The sequence below is a fragment of the Carcharhinus amblyrhynchos genome, chromosome 6 (assembly GCF_965287045.1).
Source record: "Carcharhinus amblyrhynchos chromosome 6, sCarAmb.v2.hapA, whole genome shotgun sequence".
Taxonomy (NCBI): Eukaryota; Metazoa; Chordata; class Chondrichthyes; order Carcharhiniformes; family Carcharhinidae; genus Carcharhinus; species Carcharhinus amblyrhynchos.
Window position 1 is genome coordinate 48760135 of NC_137329.1, and position 26606 is coordinate 48786740.

At 44.0% G+C, this 26606-nt stretch overlaps 1 protein-coding gene across 3 annotated transcripts in view; it reads right to left on the minus strand.

Moving 5' to 3' along the window:
* Positions 1 to 277: 277 nt before the first annotated feature.
* The window catches only part of ptprja (protein tyrosine phosphatase receptor type Ja), a 180080-nt gene continuing 153751 nt past the window's right edge, over positions 278 to 26606 (minus strand). For all 3 annotated transcript variants that reach the window (XM_080190430.1, XM_080190428.1, XM_080190429.1), the window contains 4 exons: positions 25644 to 25763; positions 23421 to 23581; positions 12199 to 12334; positions 278 to 3329 (listed from right to left, as the gene is read on the minus strand). In XM_080190430.1, coding sequence (XP_080046556.1) covers positions 3183 to 3329; positions 12199 to 12334; positions 23421 to 23581; positions 25644 to 25763 — 564 coding nt within the window. In that variant the 3' untranslated portion in view covers positions 278 to 3182. The remainder of the gene's footprint in view (positions 3330 to 12198; positions 12335 to 23420; positions 23582 to 25643; positions 25764 to 26606) is intronic.

Here is a 26606-nt window from a genome sequence, read left to right on the forward strand (position 1 = left end):
TTGCCTGTACCACACTATAGTGCTACATGCTGCAAGCTGACATCAGGACCTGCTGCAACAATTACTACACTGAAAAATAAATGATTAAAAAATACAATTTCTATTCGGAAAATACATAATGAATGGAGATTTGTCCCTTTGTATTTGGTTTTGCACTCCAAGATGATTAATAGGCTGTGGTGAGGGGACGGGGACATTGGAGGTGTGTGTGTGTGTATAAGTGTGTGTGTGTGTGTGTGTGTGTGTGTGTGTGTGTGTGTGTGTGTGTGTGTGTGTGTGTGTGTGTGTATGTGTGAGAGTTGGTGCTTTGGAGAAAATCATTAGAGGGTCAACACCAAATTTGGATACTAATCTGCTCTGGAAACAAATTCATAAATACCTGCCCTATTTATCATTAAGAGGCGGCTGACCAGAATCAGAACACACCATGCACACACACCCCAGCTAAAGTGCGTAGTATTTAAAAAAATTAAGTAGTCACAGTACTCAGTATCAAGGTTCTCTACAGGAGAGGGTATTAATATAGTATCATGTTATATCTGTACAATTGCAGTTTAAAAATTGCTTGCAATGATTTCATTTTATCATCATTTCAACCCTTTCAGTTGGATTTGGATGAAGTTTGCACATGGAAGGAGAGCCTGGCAGTAAGGATTGGTCCAAGAAGCAAATAGCTCTTGTACGTAGTCAGATCAAGTTGGGCCTCACCATCTTCTCCCATCATCCCTGTACAAGTAAAACAAATGACCCCAGCACTATTAATAACTCAACACTTCTTTTTTGAATTATATGTGAAAAATGCACTAATTAAAGAACATGTTTTTAATGGTTTGAACTGGAAGCGAATCAGGACCAGGACCAATTGCTATCACTGAACACTATCCCTCCACCCAACCCCAAAAGTATCTCAACTCCAATCGGTTTTCTTATTGCAATATTAAGAAGCTGAAACAATCAGGAGTTAAGACCCAATTTGTCACAGTTTAGCATGCCCAGTCCTCTTCCAATTGAAATTTCAGGCCAAGCTTTCAGGCCAGGTTTCTCAATTATTCTCCCTTCATAAAAAAGTTAAACAGCTCAACATTCTGGACAAGCTCTGTGAGCGGCCCCACCTAGCTTCTAACTGGAAATCTATCTGACACGCAACAGTTTGGAAAGAACTCATGACAATGATTACAGGTCAGTCCCATTTTCAAGCGATGTAATGTCTCTTTAAATCCTTGAATAAAGTGCGTTCCATTCAAAGCTCTTCATGATAAACAAAATAGATTTAAATAAACCTTCTACTGTAATGATATTTTGGACGCTGTTACTAAAATTTATTTATTAGTCACAAGTAGGCTATTATTGAAGTTACTGTGACAATCCCTTAGTCGCCACACTCCGGCGCCTGTTTGGGTACACTGAGGGAGAATTTTAGCATGGCCAATGCACCTAATCTGCACATCTTTGGAGTGTGGGAGGAAACCAGAGCACTTGGAGGAAACCCATGCCGACATAGGGAGAATGTGCAAACTCTACACAGTGACCCAAGACAGGAATCGAACCTGGGACCCTGGGACTGTGAGGCAGCAGTGCTAACTACTCTGATACTGTGTTGTCCTCAGTGATAATTCTTAGTTGTGGTATGCTGACTTTTCCTTATACATCTGAATTACATGGGGCTAAAGTTTTACAATTACAAAAATGTCCAAATTCAAGTTGATCAAATCATAAACTCTGAAAATAAGGCTACAAAAGATGTAATGAGGCTGTAAAATAGACTAACATTGACAGCTTCAATCAAGTTTAAGATTAAATCAAAATTTACGTATTACACTCCTTAAACATTTTAACTAATGCATATGGAATAGATATTGGTTCATGCTGCTTAGATCAAACAGGGACCTTGCTTCAACAGCTTTCATTCACTCAGAGATCTCTCATTACCTTTTTGGCAATAAACTCAGTGGTCCAACTACCTTTTAGCAATCACTGAGACTGATTTGTCAGAGACAGATTCTTTAAAGCTTGATTTGAACATCTATCAGTGTCGACAGCAATGAAAACTTAAAATTTGCAAAACAAAATAAACATTCAGTTCTAATGCAAAACTTTATAGACATCCAATTCAATAAATAACTTTACATTCAGCCAGTCATTCAGTAGACACAAATGTGTACAGGATCAATTCTCTTATCTAATTTGCCTCCTGTTGTTGTTTTGTCTGTTAGATATTCTGAGCACCATACCTATGAGCAAAGACTGGTTTTATAAGGGATAGTTTATTCAAACCAGATGAGAAACACCTCTGTTGAGATTGGTGAATAACTTGCAGGCTGATTGTAAATTAATTCCACTGCTGCACTGATTGCTGAATATTAATTCACCTCAAAACCAGAAAACAGCAGAATGAAACAATTTTACCACATTGATTGGATCACTCAGCAAGCCCAATGCTGAGAATGAATACGTTCAGAAAATAATTTCCCACTTCGTTCTATGCAATGATACTGAATCTCTTTTTCATCTGTGGGCTTGATATGAATAAAGCATTCACTATAAAATGTGGCTTCAATGTCATTGAGTTTGATGAAAGTACTTGCAGGATAAGAATCCAGAAACAACTCTTATAGCTTGTTCCCAATTCTGGTGATATTTTTAAGGGTTTGCATTTCTGCAGTGCTTTATAAGAATGAAGCCCAAAAGGTCATGCCTCAATGGTTTGAATAACTTAATAAGTTTATATAACTGTGTGAAGGATGGTAAGGTTGAAAACTTTTGACATTCCTGCCAAAGCCAGTCTCGGGTTCATACACCAGCTAGTACTGTTCAAGAAGGTTGCATTTAAAGTGAAATTACAGAGAGAACCATGAATCAAATGTTAGTACAACAACCATGAAATGGGTTACTATTTGCAACAAATGATGTGGAAAATTTCCAAAGGTTTCAAAGTATTCCTGAAAATTGTGGAAGGCTTGGCAAAGATTGCCTACAGTTCCTTGGCTTTTCTCGGCCATTATTCCAGAGTAGTTTTATATTTTGGAAAAAAAATAACAAATCAGCATTAAAAGGACAGCAATTTTAAACACATCTTACTGAATGAATATATATTCAGCTTAAAAATAAACATTCATAATTTACGAAATAAAATTAGTGAAGGGTGCAGTTGAATTTAAAAGGCGGTTCCCAAACCATTTCCATTAAAGTGCATGGCCATTGGCTGTTTGGATGGCAGATGTATTCTCATAGATGAGAGAAGGTGTGTTTTGATAGATTACACTGTCGTTTTGTTGTTTTTTGGCTTTGATGTACTCCATAGCACACTGGTTCAGGAAGACATACTGTGACTGGGGAGACAAAAGAGAAGTTTGTAATGAGAGGCACCAGGACAGCTCTGATTAATTTTTCTAGTAGGGTTATCTCCACCATTCAGTAAGACTGAGAACCCAACTCTGTTAGCTCACATAATGAGCCCAACATTTTTAATCAACTTATCTCCTAAAACAAGCAACAGCAGCAATGGTCCATCCACCACTGTTAACACAACATCATTAACAGCCTATCTCCACTTGTGAAACTAACCAAGTCACACACACATCCACCTTCACAATGAGACTGAAAGTGCCATCACTTATTCCCAATGAGACTCTGGATAATATGCATGATGAGCAGAGAGGGAAAGTTACTTATCTTTGCACAGCAACACTAAAGTGCAAACGTCTTCTTCACAGCAAGACTATGGGCCAGATTTTCTCACTCTATCACAAGTCAGACTTGTGTTTGCGGCGGGGGGGGGGGGGGGGGGGAGGCGGGGGGGGGGGGGTCTTTGAAAATGTGAAGAAAGAGGTTGAGAAGCAGAAAGGTTTAGGATAGGAATTCTAGAGCTTAGGGCTTTGTCAGGTAAAGGCACAGCTGCCAATTGGAGGGCAGAGAGATTTGGGATACACTTGGGAGGGTTGGAGAGTTACATAGATAGGTAGGGATGAAACATCAAGAGCTGAAACCATGGAGGAATTTGATAACAGGAATGATAATTTAGAATCAAGGTAGTACCAGATCAGGAGCCAACGGAGCTCAGTAAGTACATAAGTGATGGACGAATGGGGCTTGATAGAAATTCAGATGAGAGCAATAATGTTTCAGGTGAGCTCAATTTTTTGGAGAATGGAAGATTGAAGGCTTATTAGAATGATATTATAGTGGTTGACTCTGGAAGATTGCAAAAGGATGAGTCCTTCAGCAAAAAATGGGCTGAGACAGGAGTGCAGATGATGGATGTTATGGAGGGTATAAGCAGTTTGTACTGGTGATCAAGAAGATATGGGAATCAGAAGCTCAGCTCAGGGTTAACCAAAACTACAAGGTTGCAGACGAGTTCAGCCCGAGACATTGTCCTGGGAGAGGGATAGAATTGGTCCCATCATACGGTTTTCCTACTGGAAAAAATTGTGACTCATCCAGGACTAGGTGTCAGAAAAGTAATCTGAAAAAACAGGAGTAGTGGAGGCTAGTCTAAAATGTAACATATCAGTCAATGTCAGGAGAGGTCGCCATAAAGTAAAAATGGATGATATTGGCATACATGTGGAATCTTGATGTTTTTGGATATTGCCATTAGCGAGGGTAACATGTTGATGAGAAGGATACGACAGCAAGAAAAGATTCTTGGAGGACTCCAGAATGTGTTGAATGTGTGGGCCAGAAGAGAAACCATTACCGGAGATTTATTTTTTAACAACGGAATAGGTATGAGTTGGACAATGGAGGAGAGGTGATGGAGCAGGATGGTGTGATTAACTGTGTCAAAGGTTGCAAAGAGTTTTTGGATTTTCATGACCTTTGAGCAATTGTAAATGTATGATTTTGAAGGAGGTTATGTCTAAATGTAATGAGAACATGTTTATTAGGGAACAATGCAGAAATGATGGTGACTAATAGAATGTGTTTTGCCCTGGGTAAATAGGCTTTGATGTTCCATCAGAATATGTTCTGCGACTCTTTGCTATTCACAATATTTGTGCACAATATGGAATGAGGTGTCTGCAGTGGGTGGATTGAATTTGCTGATAATGTGAATTAATTTGAGTGGATAAATAAAAGTAAACTCTTAACAATTTTACACAGGCTGAATAGGATTGGGAAGCAGCAAAATAAATGAATTAACTTATCTCCAGTGCCATAGGCTGAAAAGGAAAAAGGTTTTATTGTGACTATTGAGAATAATGTCTCTTTAAAGCCTTGAATAAAGTGCGTTCCATTCAAAGCTCTTCATGATAAACAAAATAGATTTAAATAAACCTTCTACTGGAATGATATTTTGGACGCTGTTACTAAAATTTATTTATTAGTCACAAGTAGGCTATTATTGAAGTTACTGTGACAATCCCTTAGTCGCCACACTCCGGCGCCTGTTTGGGTACACTGAGGGAGAATTTTAGCATGGCCAATGCACCTAATCTGCACATCTTTGGAGTGTGGGAGGAAACCAGAGCACTTGGAGGAAACCCATGCCGACATAGGGAGAATGTTTAAAAGTTTACTCACCTCGGGGGTCCGGCCTCATTGTTCCGTGGGAGCACTGAAGAGAGGCTGCGATTTGCGAGTGGAGAGCTTGTGGGTGAGTTCAGCGACTTTTTCTTTCTTTTAAAAACTAACTTTGTTTAGTGAGTTTAGTGGGGGGTTTTTTTTGATTGTTTTTAAGTTTGACCCCGGAAGTAGTTGCGAGAGCACTCGGGTCACGTTTTTTTTTTCACCCTACTATAAATTAGACCGGAGGGGATTCCCGATACTCTACACGGGTAGAGTATCCCAGCCCTCCCCCCTCCCCTAACCTAAAAAAAAGAGAGAGGCTCTGTCAGAGAGCTGGTAAGACTGCTTTTGTTTTTGTGTGTGCTGTAAGGGCTTTGGCTCACAGGGCCAAGAGATAAGGTAAGTTATAAGTTTTTTTTTACTTTTTCCTCTGGGTTGCTATAAGGGGTAAGTATGGGTGTGAGACCTGTATGTTGCTGCCAATGCAACATGTGGGAGGTCTTGGAGGCTCCTGGCCTGCCAGACATCCACACCTGTGCTCAGTGTGTGGAGCTGCAGGCCCTACGAAACCAGGTTAAGGAGCTGCAAATGCAGCTCGAGGACCTTCGGCTCGTTCGGGAGAGTGAGGAGGTTATAGATAGGAGCTACCAGCAGGTAGTCACACCAGGGCAACGGGATGAGGGCACTTGGGTAACTATTAGGAAGGGGAAAACACGGGTGATGGAGAGCACTCCGGTGGATGTCCCCCTTCAAAATAAGTACTCCGGCCTGAGTACTACTGGGGGGGACAGCTCATCTGAGGGAGGAAGCGGTGGCCAGGTCTCTGGAGCTGAGTCAGTGAGCCAAAAAATCAAAAAGGGCAGCAGAAAGGTAGTGTTAATAGGGGACTCCACAGTGAGGGGCGCGGACAGGCGTTTTTGTGGACGTAGAAGGGAGTCGCGGATGGTGGTTTGTCTCCCTGGGGCTGGGATCCGGGATGTCTCTGGGCGGGTCCCAGACATCCTGAAAGGGGAGGGTGAGGAACCAGAGGTTGTAGTACATATAGGTACTACTGACGTAGGTAAGAAGAGGGAGGCACTCGTGAAAAGGGACTATAGGGAACTGGGTAGGCAGCTGAGGAAGAGAAAAGCGAAGGTAGTAATCTCAGGATTGCTGCCTGTGCCACAGGAGAATGAGGGAAGAAATGAAATGAGGTGGAGGGTGAATGCGTGGCTGAGGGACTGGTGTAGAGGGCAGGGATTTCGGTTCCTAGATCACTGGGACCTCTTTAGGGGTAGGTGGGACCTGTATAGTAAGGACGGGTGGCACTTAAATCCCAGGGGGACTAACATCTTGGCGGGAAGACTGGCTAAGGCTACCGGGGGGACTTTAAACTAGAAAGGATGGGGGGAGGGAACTGTGATGGGGAAACTGGGACGGAGGAGGTTCGCTCCCAGGTAGGGGAGGACCGCAGGCAGTATGGGAGGGAGGTTAGACAGGCGGTGGAGATGGGAAATGCCCAGACTGAGGGGCTGAAGTGTATATATTTTAATGCAAGGAGTGTAGTGAATAAGGTAGATGAGCTTAGGGCGTGGATTGCTGTTTGGGATTGTGATGTGGTGGCCATTACGGAGACTTGGATGTCTCAGGGATAGGACTGGGTACTTCAGTGCCAGGCTTCAGGTGCTTCAGGAAGGACAGGGAGGGTGGCAGAAGGGGTGGTGGAGTGGCACTGTTGATCAGGGACAGTGTCATGGCTGCAGAGAAAGAGGATGTTGTGGAGGGACTGTCTACAGAATCTCTGTGGGTGGAAGTTACAAACAGCAAAGGGTCGAAAACTTTGCTGGGTGTATTCTATAGGCCGCCCAATAGTGACAGGGAAGTTGAAGTGCAAATAGGGAAACAGATTCTGGAGAGATGTTTTAATAACAGAGTTGTCGTGATGGGAGACTTCAATTTCCCAAACATCGACTGGAATATCCCTAGGGTAAGGGGTTTGGATGGGGAAGAGTTTGTTAGGTGTGTTCAGGAAGGTTTCCTGACGCAGTATGTGGATAAGCCTACGAGGGGAGAGGCTGTACTTGACCTGGTACTGGCGAATGAACCAGGGCAGGTGATGGATCTTTTGGTAGGAGAGCATCTTCTATCTCCTTCACAATTGCATTGGAACGAGATAGGATCAGGCAGGCTAGGAAGGTGTTTGTCTGGGGTAAGGGGAGATACGAAGAAGTCAGGAAGTTACTTGGACAAATAAACTGGAAGGAGGCGTTCTTAGGGAAAAGTACCGAAGGAAGGTGGCAGATATTCAAGGAATGTGTGTCTGGAGCTCTGAATGACAACGTTCCGATGAGACAAGGGGGTTTTGGTAGGTCGCGGGAACCGTGGTGCACAAAGGCTGTGTTGAACCTAGTCAGGAGGAAAAGGAAGGTGTACAAGAGGTTCAGGGAATTAGGAGAGGTTAAAGATCTTGAGGAGTATAAGGACTGTAGGAAGGAACTTAAAAGGGAAATTAGGAGAGCCAGAAGGGGTCATGAGAAGACCTTGGCGGGTAAGATTAAGGAGAATCCCAAGGCCTTCTATAAATATGTGAAAGGTAAAAGGATAAGAAGAGAAGGGATAGGACCTATAAAAGGTGAGGGGGGAAAGGTTTGTGTGGAACCAGAAGAAATGGCAGAGGTGCTTAACGAGTACTTCGCCTTAGTATTCACGGTGGAAGCTGATCTGGGAGATTTTGTTATGGATTTGCAGCAGATGGAAAAGATTGAGTTTGTGGATATTAAGGTGAAGGATGTGTTGGAACTTTTGAATTCTATCAAGGTAGATAAGTCGCCTGGACCAGATGGGATGTACCCCAGGATACTGTGGGAGGCGAGGGAAGAGATTGCAGAGCCCCTGGCGATGATCTTTGCGTCGTCAATGGAGACGGGAGAGGTTCCGGAGGATTGCGGATGTAGTGCCTATTTTCAAGAAAGGGAACAGAAATAGCCCGGGAAATTACCGACCGGTGAGTCTGACCTCTGTGGTTGGTAAGCTGATGGAGAGGCTTCTGAGGGACAAGATTTACGAACATTTGGAGAGGTTTGACATGATCAGGAATAGTCAACATGGATTTGTCAAGGGCAGGTCGTGCCTTACAAGCCTAGTTGAGTTCTTCGATAATGTGACTGAACACATTGACGAAGGAAGTGCCGTGGACGTAGTGTACATGGACTTCAGCAAGGCGTTTGATAAGGTCCCCCATGCAAGACTTCTTGAGAAGGTGAGAGGGCATGGGATCCAAGGGCCTTTGGCCTTGTGGATTCAGAACTGGCTTGCCTGCAGAAGGCAGAGAGTGGTTGTGGATGGGGCTTTTTCTGAATGGAGGTCAGTCACCAGCGGAGTGCCTCAAGGATCTGTTCTGGGACCCTTGTTGTTTGTCATTTTCATAAATGACCTGGATGAGGAAGTGGAGGGATGGGTAAGTAAGTTCGCTGATGACACTAAGGTCGGTGGTGTTGTGGATGGTCTGGAAGGATGGCAAAAGTTGCAGCAGGACATTGATAGGATGCAGGACTGGGCGGAGAAGTGGCAGATGGACTTCAACGCGGATAAATGTGTAGTCGTCCATTTTGGCAGAACCAACGAGATGAACGAGTACACTATCAAGGGCAGAAGTCTGAGTAGTGTTGAAGAGCAGAAGGATCTTGGGGTCCGGGTCCACAGGACTCTTAAATCGGCCTCGCAGGTGGAGGAGGTGGTCAAGAAGGCGTATGGTGTACTGGCCTTCATTAATCGAGGGATTGAGTTTAGGAGTCGGGAGGTAATGCTGCAACTTTATAAGACCCTTGTCAGGCCTCATTTAGAGTATTGTGTGCAGTTCTGGTCGCCTCACTATAGGAAAGATGTAGAAGCTATTGAGAGGGTACAGAGGAGATTTACAAGGATGTTGCCTGGATTGGGAGGCATGCCTTATGAAGTTAGGTTGAGGGAGCTGGGACTCTTTTCCCTGGAGAGACAATGGTTGAGAGGCGACCTGATAGAAGTTTACAAAATGTTGAGAGGAATAGATAGGGTGGACTCTCAGAGGCTATTTCCCCGGGTTGAAATGGTTACTACGAGAGGACACAGATTTAAGGTGCAGGGAGGGAAGTTCAGAAGTGATGTTAGGGGTAAGTTTTTCACTCAGAGGGTGGTGAGTGAATGGAATCGGCTGCCGTCAGTGGTGGTGGAGGCGAACTCGCTGGGGTCTTTTAAAAGACTTCTGGATGAGTATATGGGGTTTAATGAGATTGAGGGTTATAGATAGGTCTGTAGGTTGGTAGGTATTGATGTGATCGGCGCAACTCGTGGGCCGAAGGGCCTGTTTGTGCTGTAGTGTTCTATGTTCTATGTATGTTCTATGTTAATAACCAGAAAACATCTGCTCAGTGTGAGATGGGGACCAAGGCAAACTAGGTACAGGAAGCATTTGGAGCTGCTCAACATTCAGTTACCTAAAACAAATCTTTAAATCACAATATTTTATCTAGGTATAATTATTACATTATAAAGAACAGAAAGTGTTATTTATGTTTCTATCATATACCACCTCATCCTTCTCATGACAATAGCACTGACATTGGGAGAGTTTTCAAAATCAAAGAATGAGCAAGAAAGTGATGCAAGTAGAAAAAATTATCTACAAATTGAAGCTGATACTTCAGTGCAATACAGAGGAGTACTGTACTGTCTTTTGGGTAAGACATTAAAATGAGGCCCTGCTTGTTCTAAAAGATCCTATGACACTATGAGCAGAGGAGCTGTCCACAGTGTTCTGACCAATATTTATTCTTTAATCAGTATCATAAGAAACAGATTAATTGGTCATTATCACATTACTATTTGGAAACTTGTGCTCAACTTGGCCACCAGGTTTTCCATATTACAACGGTTACTTAAAGGTTACCTTATTAGCTAGTGTTTGGGGATGTCCTGGGGCCTTGAAAGACACTAAGTAATGCAAGTCTTTTTTCTCTTTCTCCTTGCAAATGCTGCAGCAGATCTCACTTGTGGTAAACTATGCCTAACCCTGAAATGTAGTAAACAGTCAACTGGATTCACAAGCACTCTAATGGAGATTCAAAAATGGCATTTAAAATATTTGCAGTGTTTCAGCCTCAACTTGAAGACGCAGAAGAAATGATTCCCCAATTGAGCACTGTTGACAAGACCTGACACTCAGTGTTGATCAGAATATCCTGGACGCATAGTAATTTTGTCTTGATCCATTTAAATTATTGAATGAAAAATATGGCACCTAGGCTCACAGTTGCCCAATCAGCACCTCTGCAAGCACAGCCTCTGACTCAGAGGGTCCTATTTTACCATTTTGATTCTAAGTGCCAGGCAGACTTGAAATAAGGAGTGTTTCAAATCTGACTTTTAGGCCCATTCTGAGGTGTCCCCATATGCATTCAGCCTGAAAAAATATCAGCCATTCCAAATTGCACTGCACAAGCCTATGGGCGGGGCTTAACACACCCGAAATCCTGCAGCTCCGACTGGCACCTCCAACTGTGCAAGCACAGAAAAAAAATGATAGAATGCAGCTCCCCTGCCACATTGCTCCCAGACCAGACAATGCCTGTCCTTGGCCCCCACAGACATTGTCCTAACCCCCCAAAATTACTGACTCCCTTATCCCCCACCCTCTCTGCCACCCAGACTGATCACAGGCTCACCCCCTGATCTCAGGCAGAGTGGCAGCAAATACCCTCTTCCTCCTCTCTGATCACAGACAGAGTGGCAGCAGAACCTCCCCCCCCCGCCCCCCCTTCCTCTCCCACCCACCAATCTAAAGTAGAGAGTCATTGGACACTTGGCACTTACCTCCTCACTAACTGGAGTGCCCAAATTGGACTTTTGTGGAGCATTTCTGTTTTGCATCGATTCTGGATGGGCAAACATGGTAGTAAAGGGGGAAGTGTCGGTAAGGTTGGGCAAGCAACCCATTAAGTCAATTTAAATGCATACAAATGCATTTAAATGGCCGCCACGCCAATTTCAGGCGCAGTCCCAACTGTGGCTATTTTTAGGTCTTGGTAAAGGGCGAACCAGCACGGAGGTGGGCACGGATTATGCTATTTGCCTCACATCCGACCACCAAGTTTTCGCGTCCAAAAATGGTCGCAACTTGATGGTAAAATCAGGCCCAGGATGTCAGACTGAAGAATCAGCCCAAAGAATCGTCATCAACTTTGAAACTGATTAATTTTAATGTTTCTGTTTTAAATTAGTGCTGATGATTTCACTGGGATTGCTGACTATAAGCTGATACCGTCTTTGACAGTGGCAATACTGTCTGTAGCACACCATACTGATTGTGAGGAGACAGTAAATTTGACAATGTGAAGGAACTGAATCGACCAAAAATTTGATCATAAAAATAGGATGCTCGCTGGCTGCTTGCCATTCCGGACACTGAGGTGGAGCCGGATTAATCTTTCTTACTGTAACCTTCAGTTGGTAATACGATCTGTACTAATTATTTAATAGTAATAAACATAATAATTATATGAAAAAGAGCTAAACTGAAAGTACATTTAACTTATTCACTAACACAGTTGTGGGAAAACGTATGGTTTTCATTAATTAATATGCATAGGTGTCACTGCTAATCTTCAGGCCCTATGATCTTGACTCTATGCACAGATGAATATCTATATTATTCACCGGTGCTGGGTGTCTTACCTCAGTTTGCACCATAAGCGGTCGGTGCATTCGTAGTTGATGGACTGTGCCCCAGATATCAACTTTCCTGTTGTTGTCTATCTGATAAATCATTTGATCAATGGAAATGAATGTCCCTGTCCGACCAACTCCAGCACTGAGAAATGAGATCAAAGGTTAGTCACATTGTGAGCATGATGAAGAGTCAAGTTCCTCTGTCCTCGCAGCCACTTAATTCCCACCTAGGGGAAGAAAATTCTTTCATGGGAAATGAGTGGCATAATGGGTTCGGCATCAACCTTTCACCTCTGGGGACAGACTTTTAAAATGAATCAGACTATCGGATAAAAGGCAGCTCACTGTAAGACTTTTTTGAAAATAATTTATATATACTTTAGTGCCTTGCAAGCAGCACAAAATTATCCCTGATTCAACACAAATTGGTAATCACACTCAGCAAGAAAAATAAATCAGATGGCAAATGGAACAATAAAATCACACCAATACATCTTGGAATGCTTTTCAAGAGTAAAAATGTTATACAGCAGGAAGTTGATGCTGATGACAACAATGACATGGGAGGCTGGTGGCATAGCGATAATGTCACTGGACTAGTGGTTCAAAACCCAAACTAATGCTCTGGGGACAGAGGTTCAAATCCCACCACGGCAGATGGTGGCATTTAAACTCAATTAATAAATTTGCATTTAAGAACTAGTTTAATGGTGACCATAAAACCATTGTCATAAAAATCTGGTTCACTAATACTCCTCTGGGAAAGGCATCTGCTGCCCTTACCTGGTCTGACTTACATGTCACTCCAGGATTTAACTGACTCTTAACTTCCCTCTGAAATGTAATAAACTGCCACAAAGTTTAAAAGGAATGAAACCGAACAAACTGGGATTGACTTAGGCACTGGAAATTACAATAGCACACCTGGCTACCTTGCAATGGGGATTTTTGCCAAAATTGGGACAGCTGTTCCACAGATTAGTCAAGCAATAATCTGACATTGTCTGTAAGGTATGACTCCATAAGTATGACTACGTTCCAGACACCACCATCACTGGATATGTCCTGTCGCACTGGCACAGTGGTATACAGTTGTGACAGCGTTGCCCTGCAAGTCCTCAACATTGACTCTAGATGTCATGAAGTCGCACGGCAACACGAAAAGCAGGACAAAGCCAACCCAGCCAATGACCATCCTGTCAGCCAGCTCTTGGTCATCAGTAAAATGATGAAAATTGTCATCAACAGCGCTATCAAGCAGCACTTACTCAGCAATAACCCGCTCACTGATGCTCAATTTCAGTTCTTCATTACAACCTTGGTTCAAAAGAGCTGAACTCAAGAGGTGAGGTAAGAGTAATGAGACCTTGATATCAAGACAGCATTTGTCTGAGGGTGGCATCAAAGAGCCCCAGCAGAACTGGAGTCAATGGGTATCGGGGGGAAATTCTCCATTGGTTAGAGTCATACCAAGCACAAAGGAAACTGGGTGCAGTTGTTGAAGGTCAATTAGCTCAGTCCTGGGACATCACTGCAGGAGTTTCTCAGGTAGTGTTTTGGCCCAACCATCTTCAGTTGCATCATCAATGATCTGCCCTCCACCATAAGGCCAGAAATTGGGATTATTGCTGATGATTGCACTATGTTCAGCACTGTTCATTATTCCTCAGATACTGAAGCAGTCAGTGTCCAACTGCAGCAAGACCCAAACCATGTTCAGACTTGGGCTGGTTAGTGGCAAATAAGATAAATGCCACACAAATACCAGGCAATGACCAGGACTAACAAAAAAAAATCCAGCATCTCCTCATGGCATTCAATGGCATTACCATTGCTGAATTCTCCACCGTCAATATCCTGAAGGTTATCATGAACCAGAACATGAAGTGAGCCAGCTATATTCGGAATATAATATTAAGGGTAAGACTCTTAGCAGTGTGAAGATCAGAAGGATCTTGAGGTCCGAGTTCATAGGACTCTCAAATCAGCTTTGCAGATAGAGAATGTGGTTAAGAAGGTGTATGATGTACTGGCCTTCATCAATTGAGGAACTGAGTTTAGGAGTCGGGAGATAATGCTGCAGCTGTATAAGACCTTGGTCAGATCCCACTTGGAGTACTGTGCTCAGTTCTGGTCACCTCATTACAGGAAGGATGTGAAAGCCAATGAAAGGGTGCAGAGGATGTTGCCTGGATTGGGTGGCATGCCTTATGAGGATAGGTTGAGAGAGCTCAGTCTTTTCTCCTTAGAGAGATGAAGGATGAGAGGTGACCTGATAGAGGTGTATAAGATGATGAGAGGTACTGATAGAGTAGATTCTCAGAGGCTTTTTCCCAGGGCTGAAGTGGCTGCCACAAGAGGACACAGGTTTAGGGTGCTGGGGAGTAGGTACAGAGGAGATATCACGGGTAAGTTTTTCACTCAGAGGGTGATGGGTGCATGGAATCGGCTGCCAGCGGTGGTGGTGGAGACGGATTTGATAGGGTCTTTTAAGAGACTTCTGGATGAGTACATGGGACTTAGTAAGATAGAGGGTTAGAGGCAAGCCTAGTAGGTAGGATATGTTCGACACAACTTGTGGGTCGAAGGTTGTGCTGTAGTTTTTCTACGTTCTATATAAATATAATGGCTACAAGGAGCAAGTCAGAGGCAAGAAATTCTGCACAGTATAATTGAGTTCCTGACTCCCCAGTGCCTGTCCATCATTTACAATGCTCAAGTCAGGAATGTGATGGAATACTCTCCACATCCCTTGATGAGCTACAGCTCCAAAGCACTCAAGAAGTTTAATACCATCCAGAAAAAGGCATCCTGCTTGATTCACACTACATCCACAGCAATAAGCATCCACTTTTTCTACCACCAATGCACAGTGCTAACAGTATGTGGGCATGTGATGTGCTGTTTCTGTATGATGTGAGAGCTGGTGGACCCCAAGGTCCTTCCCAGTGACCATGTCTGCAGTAAGTGCTGGTTGCTTGAAGAGCTCCAGCTCAAAGTAGATGAGCTGAACTCTGAGCTTCAGACACTGAGACAAATCAGGGAGAGGGAGTGTAATCTGGCTAATGGGTTACAAGAGAGATTCACACCCCCTAGTCTGGCTAACTCTGAGGGTCAGGAACGAGAGGGTGCTGCTGAGGGGAGGAAGGGTGAGAGGAAGGAGGGGGGAGTGGGGAGGAAGGGTGAAAGGAAGGAGGGGGGAGTGGGGAGGAAAGGTGAGAGGAAGGAGGGGGAAGTGGGGAGGAAGGAGGGGGAAGTGGGGAGGAAGGAGGGGGAAGTGGGGAGGAAGGAGGGGGAAGTGGGGAGGAAGGAGGGGGAAGTGGGGAGGAAGGAGGGGGAAGTGGGGAGGAAGGAGGGGGAAGTGGGGAGGAAGGAGGGGGAAGTGGGGAGGAAGGAGGGGGAAGTGGGGAGGAAGGAGGGGGAAGTGGGGAGGAAGGAGGGGGAAGTGGGGAGGAAGGAGGGGGAAGTGGGGAGGAAGGAGGGGGAAGTGGGGAGGAAGGAGGGGGAAGTGGGGAGGAAGGAGGGGGAAGTGGGGAGGAAGGAGGGGGAAGTGGGGAGGAAGGAGGGGGAAGTGGGGAGGAAGGAGGGGGAAGTGGGGAGGAAGGAGGGGGAAGTGGGGAGGAAGGAGGGGGAAGTGGGGAGGAAGGAGGGGGAAGTGGGGAGTACCCAAAGGCCTCAGCCTCTCAATCTGCACAACAGGTTTGAGGTTCTTGCTCCCAGTGTGAACAAGAATGAGGGCTGTAAGGTTGATGAGCAAACTGCCCACGGTACAGTGGTGCAGAAACAGGACAAAGAGGAAGGGATAAAGAGGAATGTAGTGGTAATTGGGGATAGTGTAGTTAGGGGTATAGACACTGTCTTTTGTCACAGTGATAAAGAATACAGAAGGGTGTGTTGTCTGCCTGGTGCTCGGGTCCAGGATGTATCATCTGGGCTGCAGAGGAACCTGGAGTGGGAGGGTGAGAATCTGGTTGTTGTGGTAATGTGGGTGCCAACGACATAGGCAAAATGGGAACTAAGGATCTGCAGAGGGAGTATGCAAAGCTGGGAATCAAATTAAAAAGCACAACCGACAAGGTGGTTATCTCTGGGTTACTACCTGAATCGCGTGTAGACAGGCGTAGGGTAAATAGGATTAAAGAGATGAATGGGTGGCTCAGGGATTGATGTGGGAGGAATGGGTTTGAATTTATGTGGCATTGGCACCAGTATTGGGGCAGGTGGGACCTGTTCAGATGGGATGGTCTTTGTCTGAACCGTGCTTGGACCAGAGTCCTGGCGAATCGTATAACTAGGACTGTAGATAGGGCTTTAAACTAATTGGGTGGGTGGGGGGGGGTGGCTGCAGGGGTAGGAGAAATTACAATACCTAAAGTAAAAGAGAGGGTACGGGCACGGGAAAATGTTGAGGATGTCTCAAAAATAAAGGGAGTAGGGGGCATGAGAAAGGTTGGTAGTGTTCCTTCAAATAGGGTACAGATAAAGGCTGGGATAAAGACACTTTACCTGAATGCACGAAGCATTCGGAACAAAGTGAATGAGCTGGTGGCGCAGATCAGCACAAATAGATATGATCTGGTGGCCATTACAGAAACGTGGTTGCAGGGTGACAGGGACTGGGAACTGAATATCCAGGGGTATCAAGTGTTTAGGAAGGATAGAAGGGAGGAAAAGCAGTGGGGGGGGGGGGGGGGGGTGGGGGAGCTCTGCTGATTAAGGATAACATCACGCCGGAACATGGAATCATTGTGGGTGGAGATAAGGAATAGTAAGGGAAGACGCTGGTGGGTGTGGTCTATAGGCCCCCAAATAATAACTTGGAGGTGGGGCGGGCTATAAACAAGCAAATAAATGATGCATGCAGAAATGGAGCGGCGATAATTATGGGGGATTTCAATCTGCATATTGATTGGTTGACCCAAGTCGGACGCGGTGGGCTTCAGGAAGAGTTCTTGGAATGCTGTAGGGATAGTTTCCTTGAACAGTGTGTGCCGGAACCAATGAGGGAGCGAGCTATCTTAGATCTGGTGTTGTGTGATGAGGCAGGAAGAATTAGGGATCTTGTTGTGAGGGATCCTCTTGGGATGAGTGATCATTGTATGGTTGTGTTTTTGATGCAGATGGAGGATGAGAAAGTAGGGTCCCGATCCTGTCTCCTCTGTTTGAACAGAGAGAGTACGATAGGATGAGAGAGGAATTGGCAAATGTAGATTGGGGGCGCAGATTGGTCGGTAGGACGACTGAGGAACAGTGGAGGATCTTTAAGGAGATCTTTTTCGGTGCTCAGCAGAAATATATTCCGATGGTAAAGAAGGAATGTAGGAGAAGGGATAATCAGCTGTGGTTATCGAAGGAAATAAAGGAGAGTATTAAATTGAAAGCCGATGCGTTCAGAGTGGCTAAAAGTAGTGGGCGAGTAGAAGATTGGGAAAGGTTTAAAAATCAACAAAGAATGCCTAAGAAGTTGATAAAGAAAGGAAGGATAGACTATGAAGCTAAACTAGCACTAAATATAAAAAAGGACAGTAAGGGTTTTTACAAATATATAAAGAAGAGGAGGCTGGCTAGAGTGAATGTTGGACCCTTAGAGGATGAGAAGGGGGGATTTAGTGGTGGGAGATGAGGAAATGGTGGAGGCCTTAAATAAGTTTTTTGCCTCGGTCTTCACGGAGGAGGACACGAATAGTTTGCCGGATATTAAGGATAAAAGGATGGTAGAAGTTGAGGGCCTGAATGCGATTACTGTCACTAGAGAGGTGGTGCTTGATAGACTAACGGGACTGATGGTGGACAAGTCCCCAGGACCAGATGGAATGCATCCCAGGGTTCTGAAGGAAATGGCAGAGGTGATAGTGGATGCCTTAGTGATTATTTACCAAACTTCGCTGGATTCTGGGGAAGTGCCGGAAGATTGGAAAACGGCTAATGTTACGCCGCTGTTCAAAAAAGGTAGCAGGCAAAAGGCAGGGAATTATAGGCCGGTTAGTTTAACATCTGTAATAGGAAAAATGCTTGAATCCGTCATCAAAGAAGAAATAGCGAGGCACCTAGAAAAGAATGGTTTGATACAGCAGACACTGCACGGATTCGTGAAGGGGAAGTCGTGTTTGACGAATTTATTGGATTTCTATGAGGATGTGACTAGTGCCGTAGTCAGAGGGGAACCGGTGGATGTGGTGTTTCTCGATTTTCAAAAAGCGTTTGATAAGGTGCCTCACAAAAGGTTGCTTCAGAAGGTTAGGGGGCTTGGAGTTGGGAGTAAGGCGTTAGCGTGGATAGAGGATTGGTTGTCTAATAGGAGGCAGAGAGTTGGTATCAATGTGTGCTATTCTGATTGGTGGTTGGTGACTAGTGGAGTGCCGCAGGGATCGGTGCTGGGGCCTCAGCTATTTACCATTTATATAGATGATCTGGAGGAGGGGGCTGAGTGTAGGGTAATGAAATTTGCTGATGACATGAAGATGAGTGGAAAAGCAAATTGTGTGGAGGGTGTGGAAAGTCTGCAGAGGGATCTGGATAGGCGAGGACCTGGCAGATGGAGTACAATGTTAGCAAGTGTGAGGTTATCCACTTTGGCAGAAATAATAGTAGGAGGGATTACTATTTAAAGGGTGAAAAGCTGCAGCATGCTACGGTGCAGAGGGACCTGGGGGTCCTTGTGCATGAATCGCAAAAGCCCAGTCTGCAGGTGCAGCAGGTGATCAAGAAGGCAAATGGGATGCTGGCCTTTATAGCGAGGGGGATAGAATATAAAAGCAGGGAGGTCTTGCTGCAACTGTACAGGCCACTGGTGAGGTTGCAGCTGGAGTACTGTGTGCAGTTTTGGTTGCCGTACTTGCGGAAGGATATTTTGGCCTTGGAGGGAGTGCAAAGGAGGTTCACTAGGCTGATACCAGAGATGAGGGGTTAGACTATGAAGAGAGATTAAATAGACTGGGTCGGTACTCGTTGGAGTTTAGAAGGATGAGGGGGGATCTTATAGAGGTGTATAAGATAATGAAAGGGATGGATAGAGTAGAGGTAGAGAGATTCTTTCCGCTTAGAAAGGACAGCAGGACTAGAGGGCACAGCCTCAAGATAAGGGGGGCGGGGGCAGTTTAGAACGGAGTTAAGGAGGAACTTCTTCACTCAAAGGGTGGTGAATCCCTGGAATTCTCTGCCCATTGAAGTGGTGGAGGCTACCTCGCTAAATATATTTAAGTCACGGGTAGATAGGTTTTTGACAGACAAGGGAATTAAGGGTTATGGGGAGAAAGCGGGAAAGTGGAACTGAGCCATTTCAGATCAGCCATGGTCTTATTGAATGGTGGGGCAGGCTCGAAGGGCTAGATGGCCTACTCCTGCTCCTATTTCTTATGTTCTTATGTACTATCTACAAGTTGCACTGCAAGAACTTACCAAGGCTCCTTCAACAGCACCTTCCAAAGCAATGACCTCTACCATCTAGAAGGACAAGGCTAACAGGTACATGGGAACACCATCACCTGCAATTTTCCCTCTAAGCCACACACCAAACTGATTTGGAACTACATTGCTGTTCTTTCACTGTTGTTGGGTGAAATACCTGGAACTCCCTTTCCAACAGTACTGTGGGTTTACCTATAACACATGATTTGCAATGGTTCAAGAAGGCAGTGCATCACCACCTTCTCAAAGGCAATTAGAGATGGACATTATATGCTGGCTTTGCCAGTGATGCTCACATCCAATGACGGATTTAACAAAAAAATGGAGGCCAGGCTGTATTGTGGGGGAGAGCGAGTATTGCTTTGTATCATGCTGTGCCACATTAAATTGAAACTACTTGATGCTGTCTCTGGGGAGCGGAAGGAGTTTCAGTCCCCTGAACTAATAACTCTCATCTTCATAGATGTAAAAACATGAAGGGGAAAAATAAGAAAATCTTTTTCTTCTAACTGTACATGTAACTGAACTGCTGAGCAACCAGGAGATAACTGGTGACAACAGTACAATCCGAACAAATCTATTTTAGAATTCCTTCCCAGTATCTCAATTTGTCTGTACCTCATCTTCTCTCATCATCTTAGATTACCCGTGGAATTTTTCCAACACCGGGAGCATTTTCAGACCTGACAGTATTTACTGTAGCAGCAGGAGCTGAGGGATGGTCTTAATGGAGGCAGCAATTAAGAACCTGCCTGGGTATCACTGTCCAATTAGAGACATGAGTAGGCTGAGGAGGCAGAGTGGTGGACAATGGGAGGGCATTTAGTGTTCAAAATGTGAAAGGGGCCAGCAGTCTTCAAGGTGGTTGAAGTGAAAGTGCAGTGACAGTGAGTGGGACACACGAGGGAGCAATTCAAGGAAAGGGAAAGTCCATGAAAGTCTGCTGCTCGTGCCTTGGGGATAATCATTGCCTTTCCAACTCTGGCATGTAAAAGTCAGATTGCTTGTCAATGTCAAGTGGCTGGTACCTCCTGCTGTGTACTCACATCATGTGAGCTGCTGAGTTCTGCTCACTTTGGGGATCCCAGTTGCCTTGGGAAAGATTGAAAAGGCTGATGGATATCTCTATTCCCTGATTTACCTTCATTGGTTTCCCACCACTGTCGGCCAGGTTGCCATCAACAATCTGAAGCTGCCTCAACTCACTCCTTTAGTCAGCTCCTACCTTCAAAAGTAAGGTGCTGGGAAAATTCCTTCTCGCTAAATTTCTCAGTCATTTTGTATATATTTTGTGTGTCTATCCTGGGCCAACTTCAGCTTTCAGCAGAAACCTGGTGGGAGCGGATAGAAAGCTTTAGCAGTCACCCAGCTGATACTTTGCTGACCTATTTGCTGCCTCTGACAGTTGGTGATACTATTATCCTTCAGTGTCTGTCAAGTCAGAAGGGACTGTATTTACCTCATTCCATTCTTATTTATCGCCAACAATAACTTCTCTTCACACTCCCACATGCTACCTCTGGGATTCCCCAAATATATATCCTTGGCTTCTCTTATTTTTCATCTACATGCTGCCCCTCAGTGAAATCATCCAAAAGCACAGCATTAGTTTCCACATGAACACCGACAACATCCAATTCTAACTCACCAATCATACCACCTAGCTCAACTTCTCTACGGTCTCTTAATTATCAAATTAAGAATCAAATTATCAAGGCTGCTTGGCAGAGTAGAAATTCCCTCCAACTAGACATTGGGAAGACCAAGGGCATTGTCTTTGGTCTCTGCTACAAACTCTTTCCCTTTCTAACAGCAACAAGTTATTTGCAGTGGTTCAAGAATTTAGCTCACTGCCACCTTTTTGAGAGGAATTAGAGGTGGACAACAAATTATGGCCTTGCCAGAGTTGCCTGCATTACATGAAAGGAATTTAAAATAAACATTGACTCCATTCCCCCCTCCTTGGCAACTGGCTGAGTTGGATACAGACAATTTGTAGCCTTGGTGTCGTATCTGGTCTCAAGATAGGTTCCTCAGCATATATCCATACCATTTCTTGGCTGGCCCATTTCAACCTTTGTAACAGTGCTTGTGTCCACCCACCTCTTAGCTCATATGTTAATGAAATCCTCATCTATTACATGACTTTATCACCTCAAAGACTGGATTTTTCTAAGAGATTCCTGGCTGGTCTTGCATTCTCTGCTCTGTCACCATACAAAAGAACAGCCTTCTCAAAGGTCATCCCATGGAAAGTGACTGGCCCAGATGGGGTACCTGGATGAGCACTCAGATCCTGCGCGGATCAGCAGGTGGGGGTATTTGCAAACATTTTCAACCTCTCTTTACAACAATCTGAGGTCCCTATCTGCTTTAAGAAGACGACCATCATCCCTGTACCTAAGAAAAGCCAAGCAGCATGCCTTAATGACTATTGTCTGGTAGCTCTGACATCCATCATTATGAAGTGTTTCGAAAGGCTAGTCATGGCATGAATCAATTCCAGCCTCCTGGACTATCTGGATCCATGACAGTTTGCCTACTACCGCAACAAGTCCACAGCAGACGCCATCCCCCTGGCCCTGCACTCAACTCTGGAACATCTGGATAACAAAGACACCTCTGTCAGCCTCCTATTTATTGACTACAGCTCAGCCTTCAACACCATTATTCCCATGAAACTCATCTCCAAGCTACGTGGCCTGGGCCTCGGTTCCTCCCTCTGTGACTGGATCCTGAATTTCCTAACTCACAGACCACAATCAGTGAGGATAGGCAACAACACCTCCTCCACGAGCATCCTCAACGTGCCCCACAAGGCTGTGTTCTCAGCCCCTTACTATACTCCTTATACACCTATGACTGTGGCCAAATTCCCCTCCAATTTGATTTTCAAATCTGTGGGTTGGATCTCAAACAATGACGAGACAGAGCACAGGAATGAAATAGAGAATCTGATGAACTGGCGCGGCGACAATAATCTCTCCCTCAATGTCATCAAAATGAAGAAGATTGTCATCGACTTCAGGAAGTGTAGAAGAGAACATGCCCCTGTCTACATCAAAGGGGACAAAATAGAAAGGGTCAAGAGCTTCAATTTTTCAGATGTCCACATCACCAACAACTTGTCCTGATCCCCCCATGCTGATATTATAGTTAAGAAAGCCCACCAACACCTCTATGTTCTCAGAAGACTGAGAAAATTTGGCATTTCACCTCTGACTCTCAACAATTTTTACCAATGCACCATAGAAAGCATTCTTTCCGGTTGTATCACAGCTTAGTATGGCTCCTGCTCTGCCCAAGACTGCAAGAAACTACAAAAGGTTGTGAATGTAGCCCAATCCATCATGCAAAGCAGCCTCCTATCCATTGACTCTGTCTACACTTCCCGCTGCCTTGGCAAAGCAGGCAGCATAATTAAGGATGTGACAATAATAAATCAAATCAAACCATACAAAATTCTGTGGCTCATGTGGAAATGTACACCGTATTGTTTACCTATCATCCCTCTGATCATTGTCCCATATTAGTTCCTGATTAAGCAGTGCCTTGATTTTAAAATTCCCGTTCTAGTTTTGAGCTCCCTCCAGGACCACTCCCTCTTTTAAAATTGTGGATGGGATGCGCAGTGACAGGGAGAATAGGCCAAGCACAGACTTTTATAATCCCCACCCATCCCTGCAAACCCACCAGTAAGAACCCATTAAAATCTGATCCAGGTTCCATTAGGTTCATAAAATGCCTCAGTGCAAAGGTACAATGCACAATATTTGATACTATATAATATTCAAAAGACAGTGAAGTGATGAACCCATTACCTGCAGTGCACCACAGTGGGCCCACTCATTGGGTACTGATCAATGTACTGCCGCACTAAGTTCCTGAACTCAATGAGGACCCCAGTGGTGCTAGGGACTCCATGATCAGGCCAGCCTGTAAAGTGGAACTGCCGTATAACACGCTTCTCTTTGGATTTTTCCTGTGAGAAAAGAAGAAACAGATGGCATTGTCAGAGGAGATAAACAAGCATAGTCAAACAAATAAACTGGTGATTATGGTAATTGTGGACCATGTTCTACTTGGAGTGATAATGCAGACTTCAGCAGTGAAGCAAGGCAAACACATATTTTGCAGCTATCAGCTGTTGCTAAATTTACCAATCGCTTCAATTTGTTACTGATCAGGACTAACAGTGCAAGATGGGACAGCATAGTGATTAGCACTGCTGCCTCAGAGCACCAGGGACCCAAGTTCAATTCCGGCCTCAGGTCACTATCTGTGCTGAGTCTGCATGTTCTCCCCATGTCTGCACGGGTTTCCTCTGGGTGCTCTAGTTTCCTCCCACAGTCCAAAGGTGTGCAAGTTGGGTTGATTGGCCATGATTAATTGACCCTAATGTCAGGGGATTAACAAGGCAAATATGCAGGATTATGGAAATAGGTTCTGGGTAGGATTGTGGTCAGTGCAGACTCAATGGGCCAAAGTGCCGCTTTCTGCACTGTAGGGATTCTATGTCAAAGAAGACATAATAAATACTTCAATGCTTTAGATTCCTGAGCATTAAATGGCATTAAGTGGAGGAACACAGTTAAGGTGTTGACTGGAGAGACATTTTATGTGACAATTTAAGAAAACCAGAAGATATAATTCTGAATTTCGAAGACCATGGGCTAAATTCAGCACAATGCATAATTTATTTTTACTTAGTCGTCATAAATTTACAGAACATACTGCCAACAAATGCATTAAAGCCTCTGTTCAAGGATTCAAATGAGAATTTGATTGATTCCTAATAGAATGAAGGCTACAGAGATATGGATTGGTTTACAATTGGCGACAATTGATTAGATAGGATGTTGTCAGGAGATGGACATTAAAAAGAGTTGGAGGGTGGGCGCCTTTTAGGTTGTATAACCTAGATAACCAAAACATTTTTTTATTCAGAAACACACATTTATCCTTCAGAGCCTTGGCTCGTACATAGTGCTGAGTGAGTTTTCAGCTCATCAAATATATTCCTCAATCCAGCCCTTAATCTAATAGATCACAATAGAGCAGAGGTTTAGTAATTTTTCTCTACATTTATACAAACTCACATAAGCCTCACAATGGAATTAAGATCTTAGACTTCTGGTAAATTAGGTTCCATTTACATCTCAGTGTGTTTTATTCTTTTCAACTTTCAGAGCAGAATTTAGCAAGTGGCAGGAGTCAACAGCTATGATGTCAGCTATCCTATGGCCAACTAACATTGTGAATTGGCTGGAGGGGCAGCTTATTTGCTACACATGGAAGGAAGCCCCACCTCAGAGTGCTGCTGGCTATCTGATTGGTCAGCAACTCTGTTGGCCCAGAAGCGCCACTGGATGGATGACCACAGCTGGGACTTGGCATTAGGACATTGTTGCCAAATCATGCCACTGGCTTGGTGTAGTACAATAGGGAAAAACAGTCCCTTCCAGTACAAGGCACATTAACAGTTAACACAACTAAATAGCCATCATAGAGACAAACTGATTCTTTCAAAAGGATGATCTAGGGTTGGATAAGAACAAAATTCCTGACTGCTGAGTGAGTAAATGCATTAATCACTATAGTACGCTGCCATGCCAGGATGTAATCAATTCAACGGAGATCATCCTTAGTGACTATGTCATTGAATGTTGTCAGTATCAAACAGACAAGAGGTCCCTCATAATGATGTTCAGACATTACAGGCACACAGAGAATGTTACCAAGGGAAAGGGTTGTCTAAGTAGCTAGATAGATGTGGTGACTGGTGATTAGAGATGAAAATGTGGTTTTCCAATACTTTGGGCAACAAGAAAGCATATTTTTTGCCATTTAATTATGATAGAGATCTCAGTCACATGATTTTGTTGTACATGGTAAGTCCTGCTTGATGACAGCACTTCTGGCTTACATGACTCTCTCTTGGATCCACTGCTTGATGTTGGAATCTGAACTGCTATTGATGACTCACCTGTTCCAATCTGAACTCTGTAGTGTTATGTGAAGTATTGAATATTTAGATAACTCACCGTTACTATTGTAAAGTCCCTGATAGTCCAGTCTTGGACAACTATTTCTGACATCAGGGTAACAGTTTTGTCTTCATAGATATGAGGACGTTCAGTTGGCCAGTACTGCTCACATTTTGCCTAGTATGTAGAAAAAGAAATTAAAAAAAATCTAATTGAGGATTTAATCATATTCTAATGAATGCTTAGTTTGTTTGATCAGTTTCAGGGAATGGAATGTTAATTTGTGGAGACAACTTTTTGTTCTCTTTGTATATAATGTGGAGATGCCAGCGTTGGACTGGGGTGAGCACAGTAAGAAGTCTCACAACACCAGGTTAAAGTCCAACAGGTTTATTTAGAATCACAAGCTTTTGGAGTACTACTCACCTGAGGAAGGAGCAGCATCCGAAAGCTCGTGATTCCAAATAAACCTGCTGGACTTTAACCTGTTGTATACAATAGGAATGCTTTAGCTATGTTTTGGATTAAATGGAGCCCAATCCTAATTGAAGAGCCTCAACTCTAAGGTCAAGTCCAGTTGTGGGTTGTGATGTCTCTCATTTCTAATAAACATCAATAATTTTAGAGCAAAATAAACACACAGTCATCTTGATTCTACACTTAAGCTGTCAATCATACAAACTTTCAGGGAACAGTTTGAAAATTTCCTGCACTCCATGATTGATATAGAGTTATCATTCAATATCAAAGGCTTTGTAAGTGGTGCAGACCTAACCAACTAACACAAGTTTCATAGGCACAGCATAACAGACAGTAACAGAGTTAGTGCAGAGCTCAGTTATATTTTATGATGTAGAAAATCTGTCTCATTCAGGGATCACAGGTTTGAAAATGCCATCTACTTTGATGCTTCTCACTTTTAAATACAAATATATCTTTACATGTTCAAATGTTCTTTTCTCTGATGTTGATGGCTGGGATCTATTCATTCATCTCATATGATAGGACATTCAATAGCTT